The sequence below is a fragment of the Dendrobates tinctorius genome, unplaced genomic scaffold (genome assembly GCF_039654945.1).
Source record: "Dendrobates tinctorius isolate UK_male_01 unplaced genomic scaffold, ASM3965494v1 ptg000229l, whole genome shotgun sequence".
NCBI lineage: Eukaryota > Metazoa > Chordata > Amphibia > Anura > Dendrobatidae > Dendrobates > Dendrobates tinctorius.
In genome coordinates, this window is record NW_027361896.1 from 4979558 (window position 1) to 5006796 (window position 27239).

Here is a 27239-nt window from a genome sequence, read left to right on the forward strand (position 1 = left end):
AAGACCGTGTATTGATTATCGTTCCCTTAACAAGATGACGGTTAAATATCAGTACCCGTTACCTCTGATGTCTGATTTATTCTCCAGAGTTAAGAGTGCCTGCTGGTTTACTAAGCTTGACCTCAGGGGGCGTATAATCTTATTCGCATCAAGCACGGGGATGAATGGAAGACGGCGTTTAATACTCCGGAGGGACATTTTGAGTACCTGGTGATGCCTTTTGGGCTCACTAATGCCCCTTCTGTCTTCCAGTCCTTTAAGAATGATATTTTCCATGACTTTACGGATACGTTTTTGATCATCTATTTGGATGATATTTTGATCTTTTCTAGTGATTGGGATTCTCATGTGGAACACGTCCGGACTGTGTTCCGGATTTTGAGGGAGAATTCCCTGTTTGTTAAGGGATCGAAATGCCTTTTTGGTGTACAGAGGATTTCATTTTTGGGATTTATCTTGTCTCCATCGACTATTGAAATGGACCCGGCCAAGGTACAGGCCATTTTTTATTGGATTCAGCCTACCTCTTTGAAGGCTCTCCAGAAGTTTTTGGTTTTGCTAATTTCTATCATAAATTTATAGGTAATTTTTCTGGTATTGTCAAACCACTGACTGATCTGTCCAAGAAGGGCGCTGATGTGCTGAATTGGTCTCCTGAGGCTGTCTCAGCATTTCAGGAGCTTAAGCGGAGATTTACTTCAGCTCCAGTTTTACGGCAACCTGATGTCTCACTTCCATTTCAGGTGGAGGTAGATGCTTCTGAGATTGGTGCAGGAGCTGTTTTGTCCCAAAGAGACCCTGTGATTTCTAAGATGAATCCTTGTGCCTTCTTTTCTCGTAAGTTCTCCCCATCTAACGCAACTATGACGTGGGGAATTGGGAATTGTTGGCCATGAAGTGGGCATTTGAGGAGAGGAGACATTGGTTGGAGGGAGCCAGACATCAGGTTGTGGTCCTCACCGATCACAAGAATTTGATTTATCTGGAGTCGGCAAAACGCTTGAATTCCAGACAGGCTAGATGGGTCTTGTTTTTCACGCGTTTTAATTTTGTGGTCTCTTTTCTTCCGGGCAGACGCCCTTTCTAGGAGTTTCTTTGCTGATTCTCATAATGTGACCGAGCCTACTACCATCCTAGGTGAGGGGGTAGTTCTTTCTGCCATTTCGCCCGATTTGTGACGCACCCTGGAGGAATTTCAGGAGGATAAACCTGAGCGTTGCCCTATGGGAAAATTGTATGTCCCTGACCAGTGGAGAAAGAGAGTGATGTCTGAAGTTCATTGCTCCGCATTGGCTGGTCATCCAGGTATTTTTGGTACCAGAGATTTGGTGAGTCGGTCTTTTTGGTGGCCTGCCTTATCTCGTGATGTCAGGGATTTTGTGCAGTCCTGTGGGACTTGTTCTCGGTCTAAACCCTGTTCTCATTCTAGTGGGTTGCTGATGCTCCTGCCGTTGCCCAAGAGGCCATGGACTCATATCTCAATGGATTTTATTTCTGATCTTCCTGTTTCTCAGAGAATGACTTATCTGGGTGATTTGTGATAGATTTTCGAAGATGGCCCATCTTGTACCACTCCCAATGTTGCCATCTTCCGCTGAGTTGGTGCCCTTGTTTTTACAACAGGTGGTTCGGTTACATGGGATTCCTGAGAACATTGTGTCGGACAGAGGAGTCCAGTTTGTTTCCAGATTTTGTAAAGCCTTTTGTTCCAATCTGGGAATTAAGTTATCCTTCTCCTCCGCGTTTCATCCCCAGACTAATGGGCAGACTGAGAGAACAAACCAGACCCTGGAGTCTTATTTAAGATGTTTTATATCTGCTGATCAAGATGATTGGGTTTCATTTTTGCCCTTGGCCGAATTCGCACTGAACAATAGAGCTAGTTCTGCCACTTTGATGTCACCCTTTTTCTGTAATTTTGGGTTTCATCCTCGATTCTCTTCAGGGCAAGTGGAATCTTCGTCCTGCCCAGGTGTGGACACTGTGGTTGAGAGAATGCAGCAGATATGGGACCAAGTAGTGGATAAGTTGTCACTCTCTCAGAAAAAGGCCCAGCGATTTTCCAACCGACGTAGGACCATTGGTCCCTGGTTTAAAGTGGATGATATGGTCTGGTTGTCGTCTAAGAATATTCCTATGAAGGTTGCATCTCCAAAATTTAAGCCAAGATTTATTGGACCTTATAAAATTTTGGAGATTCTTAATCCTGTTTCCTTTCGATTGGCTCTTCCAGTTACGTTCAATATCCATAACGTATTTAATAAATCACTGTTGAAGAGGTTTGTTGAGCCAGTGGTTCCTATGGCAGCACCTACTGACGCTGTATTGGTTAAAGGCAATATGGAATATGAGGTAGGGAAAATATTGGATTCTCGTTTGGTTAGACGGAGACTCCAGTATTTGGTCAAATGGAAGGGTTATGGCCAGGAGGATAATTCTTGGGTCTCTGCCTCTGATATTCATGCCAATAGATTGGTTCGTGCTTTTCACCGGGCCCATCCTGATCGGCCTGGTGGCGTGGATGAGGGTTCGGTGACCCCTCCTCACGGGGGGGTACTGTTGTGAGTTCATTCTCTGGTCCACCAGTAGTGAGCTCTCCTTCCAGACTCCCTCTGGTGGTAACAGGAGGTAGTGAGGCTGATTTAATACCACATGATAACGAGGATGACGATTGGACCTCATGAATCTTAGACTGGATTTAAGACAGCCGACGCCCTAAGTCAGTGCTGGTGATTGCTTCTGGCTTCTGAGGTCTTGGTTTTCAGCTCTGTTCCAGCCTTCTCAAAGCTAAGTGTTTTTGCTAATGTTCACACTTGATTTTGTTTGTCTATTCAGTTTTTTGTGTGTTCAGCCAGCCCGGGCTGGGCTGTGCTGAATTTCCACTCATATTTATCTGTATTTGCCAATTTGCTTTTTAGTCCCTTATTAGATTGGCCTCTTTTTTGCTCTGTCTCAGAATATTTCAGAGTACTGATAGAGTGGGAGAAGTCTAGTGACTTCAGGGTTAATTTTGTTATCAGACGTGGTGGACATTATTTTTGTATGGTTTTTGGCAGATTGCACACAGTGTTTTTCCTTTCCCATCCTTTATAGTTAGTTTGGGCCCCATCGTTTGCTCAGCCTATTTTCCTGCCTGTGTTTGTGTTTTCATCTTGTTTCACCGTCAATACATGTGTGGGGGCTGTCTATTCCTTTGGGGTCTGCTCTGGGGCAGTTAGTTTTCCCCTTTTCTTGCTTTAGGCTTATGTAGTCCTCCGGCGGTGACGAGGCGTCTAGGTCATCGTAGGAACGCTCCACTGCTACTGCTAGTTGTGTGGACAGGATCAGGGATCTGCAATCTGCATAGTTACCAACCTCTCTGGTTTTCTGGGACTTGGCTTTTTGTTGTCCTCCTCGGTGACCCATTCATAACACCGGGGCCTCGCTAAGCCCAGGGGAACTCACCGCTGAAGACTGACTGACCGGTTGGACCGCAGACGACCCCCTCTCTGTTCCTATGCTGTGTGTATCAGCTGTTGGGAGTGGAGACTTGTCTTGTTTATCTCCGACATGGAGGAGGCCCATGTTGGAGACCTTGCTTGTGCTTCTCCGTCTTCTCTGTGGATTTTTCTCAAAGGAAGCTGCTTTCTTCTTCTTGCTTCTTTTTCCGGGCATATTCTTCTTTTTTAATCCAAATGTCCCACGATTAAGTAGCCTTAAGTAGCTTAAAATAGGGGAGATGCAGGAGCTCCTGAAAAACAGGTCGGCTCCCTTCCCCTGCAAACCACGCCCCCTCCACACTTAGTTTTTGACCAAATTTATTCATCTGCTATTCCAAAAAAAAGCCATGGATCTGTAAAAAAAAAAATAAAATAAAAAAAACAACAATATACATACCTCTCCTCTGTTTAGTCAGGTCCCCCGCTGCAATCCATCAAAAGGGGTTAATTAGCTTGCAACGGGGACTGGGGACTGGGTACTCCGGGGAGCCTCACTGACGTCAGCGGTAGCAATACGTAATACGCAGAAATGTTCCCTGAACAGTAATCCATATGTCATCCGTTGTCAAGGTGTGGCTGCGGTTTTTGCACATGTAAGTATTCATATGACATCCGTATGGCATCCGTATACCGAGATTTTCTCACCGGCTTGCAAAATGGACATATAATGGAGCCCAATGACAGGTTAAAACACAAACGAAAGAATAGATATATACGCATAGAATATATATATATATATATATACACACACACTCACTGGCCACTTTATTAGGTACACCATGCTAGTAACGGGTTGGACCCCCTTTTGCCTTCAGAACTGCCTCAATTCTTCGTGGCAGAGATTCAACAAGGTGCTGGAAGCATTCCTCAGAGATTTTGGACCATATTGACATGATGGCATCACACAGTTGGCGCAGATTTGTCGGCTGCACATCCCTGATGCGAATCTCCTGTTCCACCACATCCCAAAGATGCTCTATTGGATTGAGATCTGGTGACTGAGGAGGCCATTTGAGTACAGTGAACTCATTGTCATGTTCAAGAAACCAATCTGAGATGATTCGAGCTTTATGACATGGCGCATTATCCTGCTGAAAGTAGCCATCAGATGCCTGTTCTTAGCTGAGAGGAGTGGTACCCAGTGTGGTCTTCTGCTGCTGTAGCCCATCTGCCTCAAAGTTCGACGCACTGTGCGTTCAAAGATGCTCTTCTGCCTACCTTGGTTGTAACGGGTGGCAATTTGAGTCACTGTTGCCTTTCTATCAGCTCGAACCAGTATGCCCATTCTCCTCTGACCTCTGGCATCAACAAGGCATTTCCGGCCACAGAACTGCCGCTCACTGGATTTTTTTTCTTTTTCGGACCATTCTCTGTAAACCCTAGAGATGGTTGTGCGTGAAAATCCCAGTAGATCAGCAGTTTCTGAAATACTCAGACCAGCCCTTCTGGCACCAACAATCATGCCACGTTCAAAGGCACTCAAATCACCTTTCTTCCCCATACTGATGCTCGGTTTGAACTGCAGGAGATTGTCTTGACCATGTCTACATGCCTAAATGCACTGAGTTGCCGCCATGTGATTGGCTGATTAGAAATTAAGTCTTAACACACAGTTGGACAGGTGTACCTAATAAAGTGGCCAGTGAGTGTATATATACACTCACTGGCCACTTTATTAGGTACACCATGCTAGTAACGGGTTGGACCCCCTTTTGCCTTCAGAACTGCCTCAGTTCTTCATGGCAGAGATTCAACAAGGTGCTGGAAGCATTCCTCAGAGATTTTGGACCATATTGACATGATGGCATCACACAGTTGGCGCAGATTTGTCGGCTGCACATCCCTGATGCGAATCTCCCGTTCCACCACATCCCAAAGATGCTCTATTGGATTGAGATCTGGTGACTGAGGAGGCCATTTGAGTACAGTGAACTCATTGTCATGTTCAAGAAACCAATCTGAGATGATTCGAGCTTTATGACATGGCGCATTATCCTGCTGAAAGTAGCCATCAGATGTTGGGTACATTGTGGTCATAAAGGAATGGACATGGTCAGCAACAATACTCAGGTAGGCTGTGGCGTTGCAACGATGCTCAATTGGTACCAAGGGGCCCAAAGAGTGCCAAGAAAAAATTCCCCACACCATGACACCACCACCACCAGCCTGAACCGTTGATACAAGGCAGGATGGATCCATGCTTTCATGTTGTTTACGCCAAATTCTGACCCTACCATCCGAATGTCGCAGCAGAAATCGAGACTCATCAGACCAGGCAACGTTTTTCCAATCTTCTACTGTCCAATTTCGATGAGCTTGTGCAAATTGTAGCCTCAGTTTCCTGTTCTTAGCTGAGAGGAGTGGTACCCAGTGTGGTCTTCTGCTGCTGTAGCCCATCTGCCTCAAAGTTCGACGCACTGTGCGTTCAGAGATGCTCTTCTGCCTACCTTGGTTGTAACGGGTGGCAATTTGAGTCACTGTTGCCTTTCTATCAGCTCGAACCAGTCTGCCCATTCTCCTCTGACCTCTGGCATCAACAAGGCATTTCCGGCCACAGAACTGTCGCTCAATGGATTTTTTTTCTTTTTCGGACCATTCTCTGTAAACCCTAGAGATGGTTGTGCGTGAAAATCCCAGTAGATCAGCAGTTTCTGAAATACTCAGACCAGCCCTTCTGGCACCAACAATCATGCCACGTTCAAAGGCACTCAAATCACCTTTCTTCCCCATACTGATGCTCGGTTTGAACTGCAGGAGATTGTCTTGACCATGTCTATGTAGATGTGCCTAAATGCACTGAGTTGCCGCCATGTGATTGGCTGAATAGAAATTAAGTCTTAACACACAGTTGGACAGGTGTACCTAATAAAGTGGCCAGTGAGTGTATATATATATATATATATATATATATATATATATATATATATATATATATATTTCATAGAGTTCACCCAGGAATTCAGACATCAGCCTAAGGCTACTTTCACACATCAGTTTTTTGCCGTCAGGCAGGATCCGGCTATTTTTAGAAAAAACGGATCCGGCATAAATTTTGGAGAACTGTAGCAACGGATCCGTTTTTCTGCCGGATCCGTCTAGCAGGTTAAATCTGTTTCCTGGGGGCTGGCCAATTGGATCTGAGCATGCGCAGACTTAAAAAAAACGGATCCGGTGGCTGGATCCGTCTTTTTCTGGATCCGGCGCCCATAGACTTTCATTGTGGCAAAAAGCCGGAAGCATCGGATCCGGCGCTTCCGGCTTTTTCGCCGGAGACAAAAAAACGTTACAGTAGCCGTTTTTTCCAGATGCCGGAATGAGACAAGTAGCCAGATCCGGCAAAAAACGGATGAAACGCAATGCCATCCGGCGCTAATGCAAGTCAAAGGAGAAAAACTGGATCCGGCATTGCATTTCGCCGGATCCGGTTTTACAAAAAAAAAGCCGGATCGCGCCTGACGGCGAAAAACTGATGTGTGAAAGAGGCCTTAGAGAGGTATTCACACAGGTCAGGGACCCATCAGACTTTGAGACTGCCTTGACGATGGCTGGTGGGCAGATATTTGGCCAAATTTTATGCTAAGCGACTCATATTTTTTTCCTAATACTCCAAAGCGGTATTGTTATTCAAATTTCACATATTCCACATTGACATGCTTTAGCATGATAGAGTGGAACCTTTTTTGTATATTGTATATGGGGGTGGTAGCTCCTCTTGGTATGCACCTATTCACAGTAGTCTGGATGTGCCAGTCAGTTTTTTCGTCTTTTGTATGTTAGCTTACTGACCGAGCACTCCGCCCTCCACCAGGTGGTGATTTTAATTATAGCAGGTCCCTACTTACCCATAAATGCAGGCATTGCTGACAGAGATGTCCACATTCACCCAGGAATTCAGACATCAGCCTTAGAGAGGTATTCACAAAGGTCAGGGACCCATCAAACTTTGAGACCGCCTTGACGATGGCTGGTGGGCAGATATTTTGCCAAATTTTATGCTAAGCGTCTCATATTTTTTCCTAATACTTCAAAGCCGTATTGCTATTCAAATTTCACATATTCCACATTGACATGCTTTAGCATGATAGAGTGCACCCTTTTTTATAGTGTATATGGAGGTAGCTCCTCTTGGTATGCACCTATTCACACTAGTCTGGATGTGCCAGTCAGTTTTTTTGTCTTTTGCTTTGGGTCAATGTCCTGTTGTGGGATGAAACTGGCTCCAATCAAGCGCTGTCCATAGGGTATGGCATGGCGTTGCAAAATGGAGTAATAGCCTTCCTTATTCAAAATTCCTTTTACCTTGCACAAATCTCCCACTTTAACAGCACCAAAGCAACCTTATTAGCCAGTCTCAGATATGGCTTTTTCTTTGCCACTCTGCCCTGAAGGCCAGCATCCCGGAGTCGCCTCTTCACTTTAGCATGATAGAGTGCACCCTTTTTTATAGTGTATATGGAGGTAGCTCCTCTTGGTATGCACCTATTCACACTAGTCTGGATGTGCCAGTCAGTTTTTTTGTCTTTTGCTTTGGGTCAATGTCCTGTTGTGGGATGAAACTGGCTCCAATCAAGCGCTGTCCATAGGGTATGGCATGGCGTTGCAAAATGGAGTAATAGCCTTGCTTATTCAAAATTCCTTTTACCTTGCACAAATCTCCCACTTTAACAGCACCAAAGCAACCTCAAACCATCACATTACCTCCACTATGCTTCACAGATGGCGTCAGGCACTCTTCCAGCATCTTTTCAGTTGTTCTGCGTCTCACAAATGTTCTTCTGTGTGATCCAAACACCTCAAACTTGGATTTGTCTGTCCATAACACTTTTTTCCCCATCTTCTTCTGTCCAATGTCTGTGTTCTTTTGCCCATATCAATCTTTTCCTTTTATTAGCCAGTCTCACATATGGCTTTTTCTTTGCCACTCTGCCCTGAAGGCCAGCATCCCGGAGTCGCCTCTTCACTGTAGACGTTGACACTGGCGTTTTGTGTGTACTATTTAATGAAGCTGCCAGTTGAGGACCTGTGAGGTGTCGATTTCTCAAACTGCAGACTATAATGTACCTGTCTTGTTGCTCAGTTGTGCAGCAGGTTCTCCCACTTTTCTTTCTACTCTGGTTAGAGCCTGTTTGTGCTCTCCTCTGAAGGGAGTAGTACACACCGTTGCAGGAAATCTTCAGTTTCTTGGCAACTTCTCGCATGGAATAGCCTTCATTTCTAAGAACAAGAATAGACTGTCGAGATTCACATGAAAGTTCTATTTTTCTGGCCATTTTAAGAGTTTAATGGAACCAACAAATGTAATGCTCCAGATTCTCAACTAGCTCAAAGGAAAGTCAGGTTTATAGGTTCTCTAATCAGCCAAATTGATTCCAGCTGTGCTAACATACTTGCACAAGGGTTTCCAAGGGTATTCTAATCATCCATTAGCTTTTTTACACAGTTAGTAAACACAAAGTACCATAAGAACACTGGAGTTATGGTTGTTGGAAATGGGCCTCTATACACCTATGAAGATACTGCATTACAAATCAGACGTTTGCAGCTAGAATGGTCATTTAACATATTAACAATGTATAGAGTGTATTTCTCAAAATGTAATGTCAGCTTCATTGGAAAAAACTGTGATTTCTTTCAAAAATAAGGAAATTTCTAAGTGACCCTAAACGTTTGAACGGTAGTGTATCTCACACAAAATAGTTAATAAATAACTTTACATCTGCATAATTTTTTAAACATATTTTGTCAGGAAATTAAAAGGACTTAAAGTTGGTCAGGAACAACTAATTTTTCCAACAAAACTTTGAAAACCATTATTTTTAGGGACCACATCACATTAAAAGTGACTTTGGGGGCCTATATGACAGAAAACAACCAAAAGTGAAAATATTCTAAAAACTGCACCCCTCAAACTGCTCAAAACCACAGTTTATTAACACTTCAGGTACTTCACAGGAATTAAAAGGGTTGTCTTTACCTTCATACAAAATTTAACATGAAGAGGGAGTCAGATCCAGCTGCAGCCTGAATTTACTCTTCGGATGAGATCACACATGCAAGAAACTCGGACAAGTCTCGCATATTAATACCAAGCACTGCCGCTGGTACTTGGGAGTGGAGTCTGCGGCTGCATAGAAATACATGCAGTTGCACGCTTCGCTCCTGAGTGCCTTTGGCAGTGCTGGGTACTAAGATGTGAGACTTGTCCGAGTTTTGTGCATGTGTGATCCCGGCCTTCATGTGTAAAATGTCCAAACGCAGGGACAGTGACGCCAGCGCTGAAGGGGAGCCTGGTTCACCTGCCACAACAACAGCATGTGAGCCCTGGGACTGCGAGTGCCGACACCGCTGGAACGGCACCGGCACAGCAGGCGAGTATAAGCTTTTATAGGTTTGAGAAGGGGTTTTCCTAGTAGTGGACAACCCCTTTAATGCAAGCTGGCCATTCTGCAAGCTACTTGTCTTCTGACTGTTATGCATGTTTCTTGGCTGCATGCTTAAGGCGCACGAGCAGGAACTTCCTGATTCTTAAAGAGACATTCTGTGTGCTCCTAATGTGTTCTTAGCCCATTACTGTGAGGCACTTAGCACTTAAAGGGAACCGGTCACCCGTTTTTGAGCCTATGAACAAATGCCACCACCTTTAATTGTTCCTGTGCTGCATTCCACTAACGCATCTGTCAGCTCCTGACTCCCCCTGTATGCCCTCAAAAATACCATTTGATATGCTCCCGCGCTGTATGTAAATAAGAGTGGTCCTGTCTGATGGGTGTCTTTGCTGCGGCGTACATCCCTCCTCTGTGCTCCTAATCGCGTCCTCCTGCTTTGATTGAGGTGATGCCTAATCCACATAACGAACTGAGAGCTTGCGCAGTAGCCTCACAGAACCGTGCAGGCGCACTCTGCTCTGCCCTACTGTGAGCAGAGCATTAAACAGCACTGTGCAAGCGCAATGCGGAGACATTTGAATGAGGCTACTGCACAGGCGCGAGATCTCGGTTCGCCATTCAAATCAATCACAACTATGAGCTTGAACATTGCTATTTTATGCTCTGTTCACAGTAGGGCAGAGTGTGCCTGCGCAGTCCTGTGAGGCTACGGCGCAGGCGCAAGCTCTAAGTTTGCTATGTTGATGACACATCATATCAATCAAAGGACGACACAATTAGGAGCAAGGAGGAGGGACGTACAATGCAGCAAAGACGCCCAACGGACTGGACCACTCTTATTTACATACAGCGAGGGAGCATATCAAATGATATTTTTGGGAGCTCACACGGGGAGTCAGGAGCTGACAGACACATTTGTGGAATGCAGCACAGCAGCAGTTAAAGGTGCTGGCATTTGTTCATAGGCTAAAAAACTAGTGACAGGTTCCTTTTAATGCACCTCAACCTGTTGGGAGGTGTCTGAGCAACATTCTCCTTCAGTGTGTGTGTGCGCAACTACTATGTTGCCATATCCTGTTCTCTTTCTGTTATTGAACTCTGAATCTGCTTCCCTGGATCTGTATGCCAGGGCCTGTAAGCAAAACCTGTACTTGTGTCTGCTCTTGTCTGAATTATGATCTCTTCCCAAACCTTTTTGTATCCAAGTCTGGAACTCACTCTAAAACCTTCAGAATCAGAACCAGTATCTATCTCTAAAACCTGCAGTGTCTGAACCCAGAGGCGTATCCAAGGGAAGGCAGTGAGGGATCTGCCCCAAGTGCAGTTGGGCTGCCTAATGTAGTAATGTGGGCTTTTGAAGCGTCTCTCCAGGCGGCTGCATTCTGACGCTCCCCAGACTGGTAGTCGGCCATTCTCTGACCCAGCTATCAAGCTGACAGCGGGCTCAGAGAAGCTGCAGCGAACCCTCTCTTAAGAGTCCAGTGTTCAACTGCACTCGTGTTTTTCAGATGCAAGCACAATTGAAGCTCTGACCACCAGCAACGTGATCAGGTCATTGGTGGTAAGCGCTCCATGCTGCAGCTGAAGACACTGAAGATTACATGTAAACATGGAAGGGGTTTCTGTGTGGAGGAAATATACTCTGATTGTGGTGGGAGATATATACTCTGCATGGGTGAGATTTATTGTAATGGGGAAAGATTTCAGGACACAAGTTTGGGAAGCAAGGAGACAAAGCAGGTGCAGACACAGTATAGAGAGAGGGGGGATGTGTGTAGACACAGTATGAGGAGATGGGAAAATGTAAGCGGACACAAAATGGGAATTTGGAGGGATGTGTTAGGAGGCAGAATGGAAAGTGAAAGGGTAAATGTGTGAGAAGACTATTGAGGGGAATAGTGCAAAGAGACAGTATGGGGGAGAAAAGTGACTTGGCACAGAATAAAGACAGAGTTGTGCGTGTGTGTAGGTAACATGGGGGGACAGTGTAAGGGCACAGCCAGTAAGGGATAGTAAGCCAAGAAGGGGGAGTGTGGTGAAGGGGCACATTATAGAGACTGGCCCCTACAGTCTCTGTTCGTACCTGCGGTTTCATCCCTGACCACACCTGCGGTTCCCAGTCTGTCCACACCTGTGGACTGGAACCTTTTCTGTCCATGACCGAGTTCTTCCTGAAGCTGTTCCTGTCTGTCCAGTCTGAACTGGGTCCTACCTCTGCCTGTATATCTGCTGTGCCAGCAGCACCTGCCTGCCAGTATATCAGCCATGCCTGCCTGCATGTGCCTGTATATCAACCAAGCCCGCGTAAACTGTCCTGTGTATCAGCTGTGCCCGCCTAAACTTGGCTGTATATCAGCTGAGCCTGCCTCCACTTGCATGTGTATTAGGCGTGCCCGCCTGCCTGCCAGTATATCAACCATGTTCAATTGCACCTACCAGCCATGTTTGCCTGTGCATCACCCGTACTTGTCAATGCCTGTCTGCATATAAGCAGTGGCTGCCAGTACCTGCTTAAATGTGAGTCAGCCAGTTTACCTACCTGCTGTTAGTGTTGCTGTCCCTTTGGGGGTCAGCTGTCGTGCCTCCGAGGTCTGTCCTGGAGTAGCACCTGGCGTCCATCTGGAGCCAAGTCTAACCCCACCATCAGTGGGTATAGCAAAGAGTTGGATGTTCGTTTAGCTACGCTACTCTAAACTCTCCTTGGTCCATAGCACCGTGGTTCCACGACCCACATAAGCCTCCTGCATTTGTAAAACATACTTTGATGGAATGGTCTGCGGGTGTTTGGAAAGCCCCTGATTTGCCTAAACAGGGGAAAATCAAGTGACCCCATTTTGGAAACTAGACTCCTAAGGGAACTTACTGGTGCTTCTAACAAAATTAGAATATCATCAAAAAAGTTCATTTATCTCAGTTCTTCAATACAAAAAGTGAAACTCATCATATAGAGTCATGACAGAGTGATCTATTTCAAGTGTTTATTTCTGTTAATGTTCATGGCCATTGCGGATGCAGACTGTATGTTTGTTGCAGTGGACATTGGGGCATTTGGCCGTGGGAATTACTCCCAGGCTTTTAAGAACTCGGACATGGGCCGGAGGTTGTATGGCAACCATTTCAATTTCCCCATGCCACGGCCTCTTCCCCACACCAAAGGTCCGCCACTGCCATTTGTAATGGTTGGGGATGAGGCCTTTTAAATGTGCGCCAACCTGCTGAAACCCTACTCCAGTTGGGACTTGGACCACACAAAAAAAATCTTTAATTACAGACTGACCAGGGCCAGAAGAACTGTAGAGTGTGCCTTTGGTATACTTTTCTCCAGATGGCGCATTCTCGGCACAGCCATAAATCTGAAACTGGAAATCGTGGTGAAGGCGTGTGTGGTTCTTCATAATTTTGTGATGGCTAAAGAGCACCCGACCTTTGACCTCGATGACGCAGCTCCTAACCCATTGCCTGAATTCAATCAGCACCCACTCCGGTCATCCGTTGAAGTTGGCCAAATGAGGCTCCAATTTACTGCCTACTTCATCTCAGATGTAGGACGGGTGGAATGGCACAATGAAATGTAAGAAATTTTCCTTGTGTGTATGTTAATAAAAAACCTGTTTTGATACCTGTACCGAGTGCACTCTGTCTTTTTACACTCCAATACAATAAACAACTGGCCAGGTGTACCAGTGAATTTATGATGCTGTGTTTTGTGCATCATGAATTTACTAAAGGGTAAGGTTTCTCCTTGTGGAGAGTGACATACCAGTTCTGGCTTGTCAAGGTAAGGAGGCTTATTCACCGTGCAATGCTCCTCTGGGAAATTTAATATGCAAATTGCCTCTTCAGAGAGAAAGAGGACTTTTACTCTAGAGCGCCACCTATTGGTAGTAGCGATCCTAGAAGTCACAATCAACCCTTTAACGAGTCATATTACAAGACTCGTTAAAGGGTTGATTGTGACTTGTAGGATCGCTACTACCAATAGGTGGCTCTGTGGAGTAAAAGTCCTCTTTCTCTCTGAAGAGGCAATTTGCATAATGAATTTACTAGTTCTCCTGACCAGGTGATTATACATACACACACAAGTTGTATGACCGTTATCATCTCTACAGTTTGTGTTGTGAGAAGCATGGGGGAATAGTGGATGAGGGCAGGTATATCTCACCTGGTGACTAATGAGTAATGGGAGGCGGATATAAAAGGATGCCATGTGGTGTGTTAGTTGCTCAGCCTGGGGAACACAGAGAGCATGTCTGTGTGAGCGACACTTGTGAGTGAAAGCTGTGCTTACGGTAACACTGGTTTGGCTTGCTGGGAGAAGCCTTCCAGTTGGTAGTTAGTACGGACCCTGTTTAGTTAGTGCTGGACAGGCAAGGATTTATGTTTTATTTCCTATATGTTTTGCTTTTACCTGAAATAAACCTGACCCAGCGTCAGTTATGACCGAATCCCGGCTGTGCACCTGAGTTTCATGCTAAACCCACGTGACCTTTGACCCCAGCAAAGGTGATCCCGGAGCGTTTTATCAAAAAATGGTGGAGAATGCGGGTACCACGTTGAAAGCATGAACATGGAGGACGTGGTGAAAGCGCTGGTACAGTTCACCGCCGTCCAGAAAGAAGCTAATCGGGTTATGATGGCCCAGCTGAAGGAGTTGGTGAACATGACAGCTACAGATCGTTTGCTTCTCCAGCAGGTGGCGCAGCGCCTGACAACTTTACCTGAGGTTAACCTGGAAGCCGATTTGAGAGTGATTCACGTGAGTCGGTACTGGCAGAAGATAACGACAGAAGTTGACGTCGAGGCATACCTGACCACGTTTGAACGGACGGCGGTGCATGAAAAATGGCCGAAGGCCCCCTGGGCCGGCCTGATTGCCCCTTTTCTTTCCGGTGAGGCCCAAAAAGCCTATTAAGACTTAGAACCCGAAGCCGCGCAGGACTTTGACAAACGGAAAGCCGAGATCTTGGCCCGGCTGGGAGTGACGACCGCTGTCCGTGCACAAAGAGTGCATCGATGGACTTATCAGCCGGATAAACAACCGCGGTCACAGATGTTTGACCTGATCCACCTGACGAAGAAGTGGCTACAACCCGAGGTGCTGACGGTGCCAGAGATCATCCAGAGAGTCGTCCTGGACAAGTACCTGAGAGCTCTACCGCCAGCCCTGAGGAAGTGGGTAAGCCATGGAAATCCGACGACGGCAGATCAACTGGTGGATATGGTTGAGCATTACTCCGTGGCGGAAGGACTCCAAGATGACGCTACCCCACCTCCGTCTTCATGATCTCCATGTGGAACAGGTAAGACTGTTCCCGGGAGTAGGGGAGAAGGAAAAATCCCTAAGACAGTGGGGGAGGAAAACGGGACTGTTCACATGGTGACACCAAGAGCAACGGACTTTGGTCTAGGCAAGGGGCCCGTTAGGTGTTTTCGATGCCAATAGATGGGCCACATCGCTGCGAACTGTCCGGTCACTACTGAACCCATTCAATGTGACGTCACAGACTCTAAAAAACGCATGTCTATGGTTGCCCAGATAGTGAGTGTGAATGCCGGTCAAAGTAAGGTGGAAAAACACCTGTGTGATGTATCGGTGGATGGGAAGAAGGTGGTGGCATTGGTAGACTCGGCAAGTGTGTTGACTCTGGTGAAGACCAGTCTGGTGTCAGCCCCTACTGGACCATTAGACAGATTTTCTGTAACATGTGTGCATGGAGACACCTGTTCATACCTCACCGCGGTCGTTTGCATTTCTACTTCCTATGGGATGGTGCAACATAAAGTGGGACTCGTCCCCGCGTTGTTGCATGATGTGATCTTGGGCCGGGATTTCCCCCACTTCTGGCAATTGTGGGAGAATCAATTGCTACCCCAGGGTAACAGTGTATGTGATTCCTCTCCCAGGGCGCGGGTGGGTCCCGAACCCCTGGAGGTTCCCCAGGAGGACTCAAGTGACGAGTCTACTGGAAATGACCTTCAGTTCCCGTTTTCGGTCATGGCGGGGGATACTGAGGAGACCAGAGAGGAGGAGGTGGCAGGCAGCCGTCCACCAACCCGTTTGCCGGATTTGTAAGTCCAGAAAGATGACTTCCAAAGCGAGCAAATAAAGGATCCTACCCTTTCTCAGGCTAGGAAAAATGTAAAAGTGATAAATGGGGTACCCGTAGAACCTGGCACTAGGCTGGCACATCCTTACATGGTCCTGGAGAATGATTTATTATATCAGATAGAGAAAAAGGGGGAACACACTGTGCAACAATTAGTCGTGCCAAAACCCTACTGGCCGAAAGTGTCCAGACCTGGCCCACGGATATGTGATGGGAGGTCACTTGGGAGTCCAGAAAACCACTGAAAGGATATTACACTGTTTTGTTTGGCCAGGCATGCATCATGATGTTCGTGTATATTGTGAGTCTTGTCCTGACTGCCAAGCCTCTGTGCCTAAACCCCGGTTCTGTAGCCCTTTGGTACCCCTGCCTACTATTGAAGTCCCATTTGAGAGGATTGGGATGAATTTAGTGGGGCCCCTTCCACGGTCTGCACGTGGACATCAACATATCCTGGTCATCGTGGATTATGCCACTCGTTACCCGGCGGCCATCCCTTTGCGTAACACGGCCACCAAAACGATTGCCAAGGAACTGGTGCATGTGTTTATTCGGGTCGGTATTCCAAAACAGATACTTACCGACCAGAGGACTCCCTTTATGTCAAGGGTAATGAGGGAGCTCTGCAGGTTGCTACAAATTGAACCGTTGCGCACGTCCGTGTATCACCCTCAAACAGACGGGCTGGTCGAACGGTTCAATAAAACTTTGAAGCAGATGCTGAGAAAGGCGATAGACAAGGATGGGAAAAACTGGGACTATGTACTTCCGTATTTGCTTTTTGCCATTAGGGAAGTGCCTCAGTCTTCCACTGGGTTCTCGCCTTTCGAGTTATTGTACGCCCGACGTCCCCGCGGACTGTTAGACGTCGCAAAAGAAACCTGGGTCAAGTCACTCCGTTTAAAATGGTGATAGATCATGTAACACAAATGCAGGACCGTATTGCGGCCATTATGCCCATCGTCAAAGAGCACATGATGCAGGCTCAGGGAGCCCAGAAAAGAATCTATGACAGGGGCGCCAAGATCTGTACGTTTGCACCCGGAGATAGGGTGTTGATCCTGGTCCCCACGGCCGACAGTAAATTCCTCGCAAAGTGACAGGACCCCTTTGAGATTAAGGAAAGAGTTGGTGAGGTAAACTGCAAAGTGTATCAGGCAAGTAAAAGGAAACCTGAACAGATATATCATGTAAATCTGATAAAACCCTGGAAGGATCGGTCTGCCTTATCAGCAGATCTGGCCCGGCCCGTCTGATCGCATACTGTACCAGAGGTACGGATTGCAGAGACTCGCTCGGAGCAGCAAAAGACTGAGGTCAGGCAGTTTCTACTTCACAACCAAAAGTTTTTCTCTGAAAAACCCGGGCAGATTACGCTAATGAAACATGACATCATAACGGCACCTGGGGTCACCGTCCATGTGAAACCCAACAGAATCCCGGAATCGCGCCGTGAAGCTGTTTCCCGAGAAGTCAAGGCAATGCTAGAGTTAGGGGTCACAGTGCTTGGTCCAGCCCGATTGTGTTAATTCCTAAACCGGACGGCACCATCAGTTTCTGCAATGACTTCAGGAAACTGAATGCGGTCTCAAAATTTGATGCTTACCCTATCCCTTGGGTCGACAAGTTAATAGATCGGTTAGGGAAGGCCCGGTATATTACGACCCTAGATCTAACAAAGGGATATTGGCAGATCCCTCTGGCAGAGGCTGCCAGAGAGAAGACGGCGTTTGCTAAACCGGAAGGTTTATTCCAGTATGTGTATATGCCGTTTGGACTGCACCGAGCGCCGGCGACATTCCAGAGACTGATGGATCGAGTCCTGAGGCCACATAGGCAGTACGCTTCTGCCTATTTGGATGACATTGTCATTTACAGCTTGGACTGGGAGACTCACCTCCAGAAAGTGCAAGCTGTGATTGAGGACCTGTGGGGGGCAGGTCTAACCGCGAACCCAAAGAAATGTCACATCGGGCTAGAAGAAGCCTGGTATTTGGGTTATGTAATTGGGAGGGGTATTGTTAAACCCCAGGTCGATAAAATTCAAGCGGTTCAGGACTGGCCGCAACCAGTTAACAAAAATCAGGTGCAAGCCTTTCTGGGGATCGCCGGCCATTATCGCCGGTTCATCCCCAATTTTGTAGCCATCGCTACACCCCTGACGGATCTTACCAACGGGAAAGATTCCATCATGGTTAAATGGAATTTAGCGGCTGAATAAGCCTTCCATAGCCTAAAATGGGCCCTTTGCTCTCAACCCGTACTGGTGACTCCAGATTTCCGCAGCGAGTTTGTGGTACAAACTGATGCCTCTGAGACCGGTATCGGAGCCGTACTGTCACAAGCAAGGGACGGAGTGGAACACCCAGTCCTCTATCTCAGCAGGAATCTGAATAAACATGAGCAAAAGTATGTGGTAGTGGAAAAAGAGTGCCTAGCCATTAAGTGGGCTATAGAGTCCCTCAAATATTACCTGGTAGGCAGAAAGTTCAGGCTGATCACTGACCATGCCCCTCTCAAGTGGACGTACTTGCACAAGGAACGGAATAGTCGGGTGACCCGGTGGTTCCTTGCCCTGCAGGCCTACAGTTTTACGGTGGAGCACCGCCCAGGGGTACAGATGGGGAATGCAGATGCCCTGTCCCGAGTGCACTGTTTGGTGGGTGTCACTGCTCAACCGGAGTGGTCTGAGCAGAGGGGGGGGGATATCTGAGAAGCATGGGGGAATAGTGGATGAGGGCAAGTATATCTCGCCCAGATACCTTTCCTATGTGGCCTAGTCTGGTCAGTATCTCTCCTGGTGACTAATGAGTAATGGGAGGCGGATATAAAAGGATGCCATGTGGTGTGTTAGTTGCTCAGCCTCGGGAACACAGAGAGCATATCTGTGTGAGCGACACTTGTGAGTGAAAGCTGTGCTTACGGTAACGCTGGTTTGGCTGGCTGGGAGAAGCCCTCCAGTTGGTAGTTAGTACGGACACTGTTTAGTTAGTGCCGGACAGGCAAGGAATTGTTTTATTTCCTATATGTTTTGCTTTCACCTGAAATAAACCTGACCCAGTGTCAGTTATGACCGAATCCGGGCTGTGCACCTGAGTTTCAAGCTAAACCCACGTGACCTTTGACCCCAGCAAAGGTGATCCTGGAGTGTTTTATCACAGTGTTCAATTTACAGCGACGGTGGAGATAATACAACTAATTCTTGTGTCACCTGGCCTGATGTTACAAATAGTGATGTGGGGACGCACTAGCACCCGTCACTCTTTATGACACCTGACCATGTGACTATAAATATTATTTGTAGCATCACCACTGTGGCTTGAGTTTTAACGCAGACTGGAGAGATAATAAAGGTTATACAACTTCTACAATCCCCAGGTGTTATGAATGAGTCACCGGAGGAGGAGAAAACAAAAATACAAGCTAAGTCCAGAAAACTGGAGAGGTTGGTAGCTATCGGATTGCAGACCCCTGATCCTATTCACCACAACTAACAGTAGCCGTGGGGGGGTTCCTACGGTGCCGTAGACCCCTCGTCACAGCCGGAGAACTACATAAGCCTAAAGAAGGAAAGGGGAAATCTAAACTGCCCCAGAGCAGACCCCAAAGCAATAGACAGCCCCCAACATGTATTGTCGGTGAAAAACAGATGAAAACACAAACACAGACAGAAAGACAGGCTGAGCAAATGATGGGGCCTAACTAACTAGATAGGACAGGACAGAAAAGATGCTGGCTGCAATCCGCAAAAAACCCTACCAAAAATGTCCCAACCGTCTGATAGGGAAAAAGGCCCTGAAGTCGCTAGACTTCAAAATCACTATATCAGCACTCAGGTATATTCTGAAAACAGAGCAAAGAGATCAACTGATCAGAGACAAAAATGGAATTCAGCCAGTCCCAACCAGGACTGGCTGAATACAAACACTAAGGAAACCAGACAAAATCTCATGGAATAATAGCAGGGCAAAAACTTAGCTTTTAGTAGACAGGAACTAAGCTGGATGCAAGAGCTCAGAGCAGAAAGGATCACCAGCAGCCCTGCAGGGCGTCGGCTGCCTTATATCCACTCAGAAATTCCAGATGTCCAATCACACTCCGCCTGTTCAGATGACAGGTTCTTCCCATCCCAATCAATTTCACTACCTCTCTTCACCAGCAGAGGGAGTTCATCAGACATCAAAGGTGAAGGGGAGAATGAACTCACAACAGTACCTCCCCCTTGAGGAGGGGTCACCGAACCCTCATCCACACCACCAGGGCGATCAGGATGGGCCCGATGAAATGCACGAACCAATCTTTCGGTATGAATATCGGATGCAGGGACCCAAGAACCATCCTCCCGGCCATAACCCTTCCATTTAACCAAAAACTGGAGTCTCCGTCTAGCCAGACGAGAATCCAGTATGTTCTCAACCTCATATTCCACATTACCTTCAACCAATACAGGGTCAGGAGGTGCCACCACAGGAACTACTGGCTCAACAAACCTCTTTAACAGAGACTTATGAAACACGTTATGGATCTTGAATGTAACAGGAAGAGCCAATAGAAAAGAGACCGGATTAAGAATCTCCAAAATCTTGTAAGGTCCAATAAATCTAGGTTTAAACTTTGGAGAAGCCACCTTCATAGAGATATTCTTTGATGACAACCAAACCATATCACCCACCTTAAACCGGGAACCAATGGTCCTATGACGGTTGCAAAACCGCTGGGCCTTTTCCTAAGAGAGAGAGACAACTTATCCACCACTTGGTCCCAAATCTGGTGCATTCTCTCCACCACAGTGTCAACACCTGGGCAGGCAGAAGACTCCACCTGCCCTGAAGAAAATCGAGGATGAAACCCAAAGTTACAAAAAAAAGGTGACATCAAAGTGGCAGAACTAGCTCTATTATTTAAAGCAAATTCGGCCAAGGGCAAAAATGAAACCCAATCATCCTGATCAGCAGAAATAAAACATCTCAAATACGACTCCAAAGTCTGGTTTGTTCTCTCCGTCTGCCCATTGGTCTGAGGGTGAAACGCAGAGGAGAAGGACAACTGAATTCCCAGCTTGGAACAGAAAGTCCTCCAAAATCTAGAAACAAACTGAACTCCTCTGTCAGATACAATGTTCTCAGGAATCCCGTGCAAGCGAACCACCTGTTGCAAAAACAAGGGCACCAACTCTGAGGAAGATGGCAACTTAGGGAGTGGTACAAGATGGACCATCTTAGAGAATCTATCACAAATCACCCAAATAACAGTCATTCTCTGAGAGACAAGCATATCAGAGATAAAATCCATTGAAATATGGGTCCATGGCCTCCTGGGCACCGGCAAAGGCATCAACAACCCACTAGAGCGAGAACAAGGTTTAGACCGGGAGCAAGTCCCACAGGACTGCACAAAATTCCTGACATCACGAGACAAGGCGGGCCACCAAAAAGACCGACTCACCAAATCTCTAGTACCAAAAATACCTGGATGATCAGCCAATGCGGAGCAATGAACCTCAGACATCACTCTCTTCCTCCACTGGTCAGGAACATACAATTTTCCAATGGGACAACGCTCAAGTTTGTCCTCCTGAAACTCTTCCAGAACATGTCTCAGATCTGGCGAGATGGCAGAAAGAACTACGACCTTACCTAAGATGGTAGCAGGCTTGGTCACAATAGGAGCATGAGCAAAGAAACTCCTAGAGAGGGCGTCTGCCTTGACATTCTTAGTTCCAGGAAGAAAAGAGACCACAAAATCAAAACGTGTGAAAAACAAGGCCCACCTAGCATGTCTGGGATTCAAGCGTTTGGCCGACTCCAGGTAAATCAAATTCTTGTGGTCAGTAAGGACCACGACTTGATGTTTAGCTCCCTCCAACCAATGTCTCCACTCCTCAAATGCCCATTTCATGGCTAACAGTTACCGATTCCCCACATCACAGTTACGTTCAGATGGAGAGAACTTTCGGGAAAAGAAAGCACAGGGATTCATTTTAGATGTTACAGGATCTTTTTGGGACAAAACAGCTCCTGCACCAATCTCAGAAGCGTCCACCTCTACCTGAAACGGGAGTGAAAAGAAAAATTGATTTGACAGTTCCTTTATTGTAAAAGGCATCCAGTTAAATATACTTCTTTTACTTCTTTAAACGTTTTCGGTCATACAATTGACCTTCATCAGAAACAGAACTCAATTCCAAAATCACAGTTCAGCAGAGTTGATAGAATTGTCTCAGATACTACCACTAGGAATTTGAGAAAATCTGAGATGGAGACCAAGTTCATAGATAGGGGTTACCCAATGACAGTCCTAACAAAAGCGAAAAATAACACTAGTTCAATTAGGAGGAATGATACCACAAAACGCATACCTTTTGTTAGTACGTTCCACCCCTTTTCACAACTGGCACAGTCTGTTATCAGACGGCACTGGAACTTGTTAACTTGCAGTTATCCCAACATCCCTGAATTTCAGGTCCCCTATCTTCCTTGTTATCGCAGCCCCCGAAACATTAGAGACAAACTTGTCAGAGCAGATCTAGGGTCCAGAATTGTAGTCCCCAAACAAACATTTCTCCGCACACCCCGATTAGGCACTTTTCCCTGCCTCAGTTGCCTCCAGTGCAGCAATGTTCAAAAGGGCCCAAAACTCTTTCACCCTCAATCAGGTAAAGGGATACCAATCAATGGCTTCTATACCTGTGAATCATCATACGTGATATATGTCATCAAATGCCCTTGCGGCCTGGCATATGTGGGAGAGACAACACAACCTGTCAGAGATCGGATTTCGCAGCACAAATCTAATATCAGGACCAAGAAAACTCATCTCCCCCTTCCTTTCCATTTCCATGACAAGAACCATAATATCTCACAATTGAGGTTCCAGGTAGTGGAACAGGTAGAGGCTAGTAGGCGAGGCATTAATAGGGTAAAATTACTGAAGAAAAGAGAGGCCTATTGGATTTTTACAATACAAACTCTGGAACCCAGGGGCCTCAACAGGGACTATGATGTTGCCACCTTTTTATGATTACATAACAGTGTAATCGTGGTTTTCATATTGCATGTTTAACCGGCTATTTTTGACTATTGGCTGAGTAGTATCAGAATTGTCTGTGTATATTTTGACAAATTTCAGGATTGTCACTAACTCTTCTATTTTCCGTTTTTCTAGAATCGTTAGAACCACCTTATCACCATATACTGGGCACGTCCGGCTATTCGATGGTAACCTATCACCTACCTATCACACTACTCCTATTAATTATCTAACTTCGTAGTGATTTTCCTCCTTTTTTTTTTTTTTTCTTCTCCAGTTGTAGCTCACATAGCCTCCCCACCAATACCTTCAGTCCATTGTACCTGTTTATTATCCATTTCAACCTATTTCATTCTTTTATTCGCAGCATTCGCACCCATACCCTTACACAGATAGATATCCTCTGCCCCCACATTCATCACAATAGCTAGACTACATATACTCCTGGCTCAGCAACACATTAACATAACATTCCTAAGGAGATTTATTCCCCTTTTCATAGTGACATGAGTTTCCATTGCACTGCCTTCTGTCTCCTGGTCACAGGACATGCTCCCCTGCTCTCTCACAACGCTGGACACTGATGTCCACAGCGTCTGCTTCACCTCCCTTCAACCCCCGGTCACATGACCGCTGGTTTACATAGCATTCCCATGGAGACATTCCTCTCACTCCTTCCACAGAGGGATGACGTTTAGGGCATAAGCGCCGCCCTCTACCCGCCCCGTTACATCATGGGCTCCCCCCTCCTGCTTTCTCCTCTTACATAGCTGTCTATCACTCAGGCGCCGCCCCATAATTTACATCCTGATCATGTGACCGCCCTCCTGGGGCCGTGATAGGCTATCATTCTCCACTTATACCCGGATATACTTCCCTGCAATACAGCGTCTCTCATACCAGCAGCACATGCGTCCAGCCACAGACTAAGGTAATATTTTTAAGAGATCCAGCTCATGTCTTGCTGGTTCTCTACTTTATCACATTGACAGCATTTTCTCATTTTTTGCAGCGCTATCCCTCTGCACACCCAGTGCTTCTCCTGAACAGCGCGTTCACTCTCCCTGTGACACACTTGCCTCCCTGGGCAGGACAGACCATTTGGAAAATCACAGGTGACTCTAGCTCTCCCAGACAACATTAGGGCACCACTATTGTACCAACTAGTGCCTTTTTGCTTATGCTTTCTTCTCTTTCAATTTTAGCACCCAGTTGTGGACATTCATGCCTGTCACAAACAATACAGGATACTTTCCTGAATATATTACAGGTGATTTCACACTTCTTAATACAGTGTTCACCTCACATTCTTTGTCCTCAGGGCTACTCATACCTTCTACATGTTTCAATTGCAGTACAAATTTCTGGACACCCACACCAATTATTGGATCTACCGGTCCCTGTATAACCCAAGGTGTCAAACCCGTGGGTCTGGTGATTTCCTACATGAATGGGTAATTCAGTTCACATTACGTGCATATCCTCAGCCTATCTCAGTACACACATTTATACTCTTTCTTATCATCCTCAGTGTCCTTTCATTCTCAGTAGCTGCTGCTTCCCAGACGTCTGTTTCTCTACATTATTAATGAATATACCCAGGTATTAATTGACTGTTTTGGATTTTTTCCTCCTTCCTCATTCACCTAACATCGCCCAATATGTTTATGTTTATGTGCCATAGTCACTCACCGTCTTGTTCTTTCTTTCTTTTTTTTTTCAGTACTGAATAGTGCCTACTTATGACAGCGGTTCTTTAATAATAATATATGGAATTTTCCATTACAGTTCCTCTCAGGTACCTGTCTTGGCACTCATTTCAGTCGGCTATTACTTTTCATGTGGTATTGCACATCCAGTAGCACCAGCCGACCACGAATCTCACTGTATCCTTTATTTACCAGTGTCACACTTGTTGTTTATTTTCAACCTCCTAGGGCACGTCTTTTACATATGTTCCTTACATACCATCACAGCACGGACTCTCTATCACCGCCCATGGAACCTGTGGAGTTTCACTAAGCTCACTTGAACCTTGTCTCAGGATTCGCTATTTCAGTATTTATCTAGTCATCGACCTTTCGTCTAAACTTTACATGATGTTCATACGGTCATTATCAGCATCCTGTTGCTCAGCTATTTGTTAGATACTTATTTGTTCACTAACCATACTGTCTTGTCTTCTTGTAAACTCATTCTAGTTAAAACCAACTGTGAAAAAATTCTGTTTCTGATGAAGGTCAATTGTATGACCGAAAACGTTTAAAGAAGTAAAAGAAGTATATTTAACTGGATGCCTTTTACAATAAAGGAACTGTCAAATCAATTTTTCTTTTGAGTGCCAAGTTTTTGTACTACATTGTTAGTTGGCTGGATACCCGACTTGTGCACCTCTCTCCACACTGAGTGCCGTGTTTTTTCTATTTTGAAACGGGAGTGAGACATCAGGTTGCCGCAAAACCGGAGCAGAAGTGAACCTTCACTTCAGCTCCTGAAAAAAAGAAACAGCCTCCGGAGACCAATTCAGCACATCAGCCCCCTTCTTAGTCAAATCTGTCAATGGTTTGGCAATACCAGAAAAATTAGCTATAAATTTACGATAAACATTAGCAAAACCCAAAAACTTCTGGAGGGCCTTCAAAGTGGGCTGAACCCAATCATAAATGGCCTGTACCTTGGCCGGGTCCATTTCAATAGTTGACGGAGACAAAATAAATCCCAAAAATGAAATCCTCTGTACACCAAAAAGGCATTTCGATCCCTTGACATACAGGGAATTCTCCCTCAAAATCCGGCACACAGTCCGAACATGTTCCACATGAGAGTCCCAATCCCTGGAAAAGATCAAAATATCATCCAGATAGATGATCAAAAATTTATCCACAAAGTCTCGGAAAATATCATTCATGAAGCACTGGAAGACAGAAGGGGCATTAGTGAGCCCAAAAGGCATCACCAGGTACTCAAAATGTCCCTCCGGAGTATTAAACGCCATCTTCCATTCATCCCCATGCTTAATGCGGATAAGATTATACGCCCCCCTGAGGTCAAGCTTGGTAAACCAGCAAGCACCTTTAACTCTGGAGAATAGATCAGAAATCAGGGGTAACGGATACTGATATTTAACAGTAATTTTGTTGAGGGAACGATAGTCAATACAAGGCCTTAATGAACCATCTTTCTTGGCCACAAAAAAAACCAGCACCTAAGGGTGAAGAGGATGGTCTAATATGACCCTTCTCCAACGACTCCTTAATATAGGATCGCATAGCCTCGTGCTCGGGTACAGATAAATTGAAAAGTCGACCCTTGGGAAATTTACACCCAGGGCTCAGCTCAATTGCACAGTCATAACTCCTATGAGGAGGCAAAGACGCAGACTCATTCTCACTAAATACATCATAAAAATCAGCCAAATAGTCAGGAACATCATGCGACTGGGGAGAGGTGGACAAAATAGGAGCGTCACTAAGGGCACACCGACAACCCCAACTCACCACAGACACAGATTTCCAATCCAAAACAGGATTATGGATTTGCAACCAGGGAAACCCCAGAACGATGGTATCATGCAAATTATGCAACACCAAAAATCTGCAATTTTCTTGATGGTCTGGGGCGACCCGCATTACCACCTGGGTCCAAAACTGAGGTTTATTCTTCGCCAAAGGAGTAGCATCAATACCCCTCAAAGGGATAGGCGTCCGCAGAGGTGTCATAGGAAACCCACAACGTTTAGCAAAATCCAAGTCCATCAGGTTCAGAGCTGCTCCCGAATCCACAAAAGCCTTAGCGGAAAATGTGGACAGGGAGCAGATCAGAGTAATTGCCAGAAGAAACTTAGGTTGAACACCACCCACAGCAAATGTGTGTGCAAAACGTTTCTCTCATTTAGGGCAGACAGAAATAATATGAGAGGCATCTCCACAGAAAAAAACACAGCTTATTACGCCTTCTGAACTCCTGACGTTGCGCCCTAGACAAAACTCTATCACATTGCATAGGTTCAGACATTTGTTCAACAGATGGCAAAACCTCTCGTGCAGTTTTGCGTTCACGCAAACGCCGATCAACCTGAATGGCTAATGACATAGAATCGTCAAGACCAGAGGGAACAGGAAATCCTACCATAGTATCTTTTACGGTTTCTGACAAACCCTTCCGAAAGAGAGCTGCCAAGGCACCATCATTCCAGGTAGTAAGGACCGCCCACTTTCGGAATTTTTGACAGTACAACT

General features: G+C 45.9%; 2 protein-coding genes across 2 annotated transcripts in view; one reads left to right on the top strand and one right to left on the bottom strand.

Annotated features, from left to right (window-relative positions):
- Positions 1-27239, bottom strand: part of TRIO (trio Rho guanine nucleotide exchange factor) — a 2342529-nt gene that overhangs the window by 1996216 nt on the left and 319074 nt on the right.
- On the top strand, positions 14427-25327 carry LOC141059650 (uncharacterized). Its single transcript, XM_073555737.1, has 7 exons — positions 14427-14541; positions 23844-23932; positions 24014-24116; positions 24207-24271; positions 24357-24455; positions 24533-24603; positions 24790-25327. Exons 1-7 carry the CDS (start codon positions 14427-14429, stop codon positions 25031-25033), a joined length of 786 nt encoding a protein of 261 aa, XP_073411838.1. The 3' UTR covers positions 25034-25327.